The 3,617-nt window shown below is 45.6% G+C and overlaps 1 protein-coding gene across 1 annotated transcript; it reads left to right on the top strand.

Moving 5' to 3' along the window:
* The first annotated feature begins 363 nt into the window (after window positions 1-363).
* On the top strand, window positions 364-2,307 carry LOC107093706 (adrenocortical dysplasia protein homolog). The gene has a single exon (XM_015388914.1). It carries the CDS (start codon window positions 571-573, stop codon window positions 2,305-2,307), a length of 1,737 nt encoding a protein of 578 aa, XP_015244400.1. The 5' UTR covers window positions 364-570.
* The last annotated feature ends 1,310 nt before the right edge of the window (window positions 2,308-3,617 follow it).

Raw genomic sequence — 3,617 nt, forward strand, 5'->3', positions numbered from 1 at the left:
TATATATATATATATATATATATATATATATATATATATATATATATATATATATATATACATATGTTCCAGCAGTAAAAAACTCTTCACGAGCTTAATTTATTCAGACACCATTTAGAGAAACATTTACAGTCAACATGTTTCTGTTTATTTAATTAATTTTATTTAGTTTGGGATTAGTATAGCATTTTTGAATTTAAGTAAATTAAACATTAGAGGGAAGGAGTCTTTTTAAACGATATATATAATATTTAGTTTCTAATAAACATGCTTATCTGGAGGATTAACTCACTTAATTTCTTATTTATCTTCTGTATATAGTATCGGTTGTAAACAAACAATTATTGTTTATTTTAACTTGACAATCTATATACTCATTATTGAACTGATTTATTTAGCTGTAATTCATTGAATCAATGTTTATTAAATAAAATTTATGCTTCAGCAGTATTAATGTTTACTTTTTGCTCTTATGTGAAGTTGTTATGAAGTAGGAAACAATGAGCGGGTTCCCCGTTTCCACTCGGAAGCTTATTCTAGTTGCACTATTTCAAATAATAAAGGCAGAAAATGCGTCCGCGGAGCAAACTGACTCCTTGGATCGAGAATCTGATCATGAGCTACGGAAGCCGGGAGGATCCACCCAGCGGCCACCTGAAGGCTCATGTCATCGGGGTGGGTCAGATGAGCGAGTCCCAGGCTCCGGCTACCGATGGCCCGACAGGACTGCTCTTCCTGTCTGACGGATCGCTCCAGATGCCCGCAGTGCTCACTGCCTCCGCCTGGGAGACCCTCCAGGAGCAGGAGGATCGGGAGTCGTTCAGCAGCCTCCCGAACAGCACCGTGATCCTGAAGAACTTCATGCTGCAGTTCCACATGGACCCGGAACAGACCAGATGCTGGTTCTTCCTGTCAGTGGGGGAGATGGCCACCTTTGCTGCGGGTCCCGTTAAAGACAGCCCGCCCTGCTGCACCAGCCTGGCATCCGTTAGGATGAAGATCTGCAGAACCTGGAGGTCTCTGCTGGGTCAGGAGGACTCCCAGTCAAGCCAGGGTGGAATGGATCTGTCCGAGCTGCTGGGGGCGTGGCAGCACGACTGTCTGCAGACCCTGCTGGAGGACGTCAGGAAGAAGCTGCTGGCTCTGAGGAGCCCCCAACCCTCCACCTCTGCTCCCAGCCTGTCCCTGAGCTGCTCCACCCGCTGGGACCTGGACCGGGTCAGGTACAGAGGACAGCCCAGCTTCAGCATCCCAGAGAGGTTTCTCCTCATTCCAGAGGGAGATGCTGGAGCTACAAGGCAGGTGGAGGCAGAATGCCGGAAACCCGAGCCTGCAGGTGGAGGGATGGGATCCCGTCCAGATGGAGGGACGAGAACCGGTCCAGCTAGAGGGACGGGGTCCAGTTCAGCTGGAGAGATGGGGTCTGGTCCAGCTGGAGAGATGGGGTCCAGTCGAGCTGGAGAGACGGGATCCGGTCCAGCTGGAGAGACAGGGTCCATTCCAGATGGTCCAGCTGGAGAGATGGGGTCCAGTCCAGCTGGAGAGATGGGGTCCAGTCCAGCTGGAGAGACGGGGTCCGCTCCAGTTGAAGAGACGGGGTCCGCTCCAGGTGAAGAGACGGGGTCCGCTCCAGGGGAGCATTCTCCTTCTCTGATGGAGGATGACCCTCCTCTGCCGGACCTAGCTGCCATGCTTCCCTCCAATCCTTGGGACATCTACCCCCCTCCAGACGTCAGCTTTTGCTCCTCAAATTCATCTCCAGACTCGACTCCAACCCCGCCTCGCGCCACTCCAGATTGTGTTGCCAGGGCAACCAGCACACAGCCTCCCATCCACAGCTTTCTGCCTCCCTACCAGAACCAGCCTCTCATCAGTCTTCCAGCTTCCTCTTCATCAACAAGCCCAGCAGAACCTCAAGCATCAGATGGAGCAAACGCCCAGAACGGCCAGGAGGACGATACTCAGGCGAGCTACAGGAAACCCAAGAGGAAGCGCTGTGAGGAGGCAGCAGTGGAGGAAGAGGAGGAGCTCAGCGGGGGGCCTCCATCCTGGCTCTTCGACTCCCAGATCGGAGCGTCCAGAAGCAGGGATGAAGACTGTCCAACACTGACCGACGCTGGAGCCGCCCTGAGAACGCCCCCCAGCGTTCACAGCGACGGCAGGCCATTCACATACTCCTACACAGTGACGGGTCAGAACCTGCAGGACTTCAGCCGGTTCAGAGTGGCTGCGTCTCTGCTGCACTGGGCTATGAGGTATCTGCTGAGTCCAAAACCACCATCAGAGAAGCCTCATAGTGCTGTCTGATGGGACACGTTCAGACGGTCAGAACACCAACCAGAAACCGGCTCCTTCCTCACCTCGGGCAGATTTATCCTCAGGAGGGCACATCTCTGGATAAATTACATCCCATCCAAATGTTCTGCTTTTAGGAGTTTCATAAAAACGTAGGCAGCACTTTCATCTTGAACAAGGTGACCTGAATATTTGAAGCTCTTTATATTTTGGGCTTGTGAAGATGTTGGAACCAGAAGGACGTGGACTTGATACTTTCTTGGAGTTTGAAAATGTTCATCAAAGAATAAAAATGCTAAATATTTTTACCTTTGACTTTTTTTTCAATGTTTTTTTAAGATGCAGAAGATATCCCAACAATCTGATGGATAAATGGTTAAGGGCTGAAGTTAAACCTTCTGTGACAGGGTTTTCTAACCCCACATTAATATAATACCGATGCTCCAAAGTCAAACTGAACTTTTTAAAGGTAATTTTAAAATACCAAAGTTTCCAATAGTTAGTCAAAGACTTGATCTGTGATAAAAGTTTATTTATCTCACAGAAACTTGACTGCAAGAGGATTGTGAGCATCTAGTTATTTAAATTTTCACATACCCAGAAATTCTAGGTGAGGAGGAAGAGTAGCAATAAGTTACTAATTACAACTCTTTTGAACATTTAACCCTTAGTTTCCCTCATCCAAATTGCAAACTAGGCAACAAAACCTCTTATTTTTGTGACTTTGATTCGTCCACGAGGTCCTTACCCTAAATGTTTAGATGACTTTTCAGAGGACCTGATTTAGTTTCAAATACTGACGAGGTCGTCATAATGGGGGATTCTAACCCTGTAATGCCAAATGTATCATATTTGATACAAACAGTTCCTGAAACGTTTTGCGTCTGACACCTTTTGCATAATTTAATGGTAAAAACTTTGCTCAAAATCCTATTGTACACAATCAGCTATACCTGATAACAGAGGGCAGAAGACTACACAAAAAAATAATCTTGACTTATCGCATAGTAATAAATTATATCAAAAATTTATTTGTTTTTTCTTTTTACATATTTTGTTTAAAGGCCAAATAAGGACTTCAAACCAAAAAAAAAGTAATTCTCTGTTTTGTTTTATTCTTGGATCGGGCTTTAAAGGGTTAACAACCATGCTGACATTGGAGATGATAGCTTAAATGCAGCTTTTAATGTAAAAAAGCATTCAACCATGCAATCCAGTCAAATATAACGAGATCGGTGGATATTCTCTCAGTTGACACTTTCTTTCTTTGCAAAGAAATTAAAACAAGACAATTATAGCCTTCACAACTTGAAGTTCTGCTC

The sequence above is a fragment of the Cyprinodon variegatus genome, unplaced genomic scaffold (genome assembly GCF_000732505.1).
Source record: "Cyprinodon variegatus isolate N-32 unplaced genomic scaffold, C_variegatus-1.0 Scaffold442, whole genome shotgun sequence".
Lineage (NCBI taxonomy): Eukaryota > Metazoa > Chordata > Actinopteri > Cyprinodontiformes > Cyprinodontidae > Cyprinodon > Cyprinodon variegatus.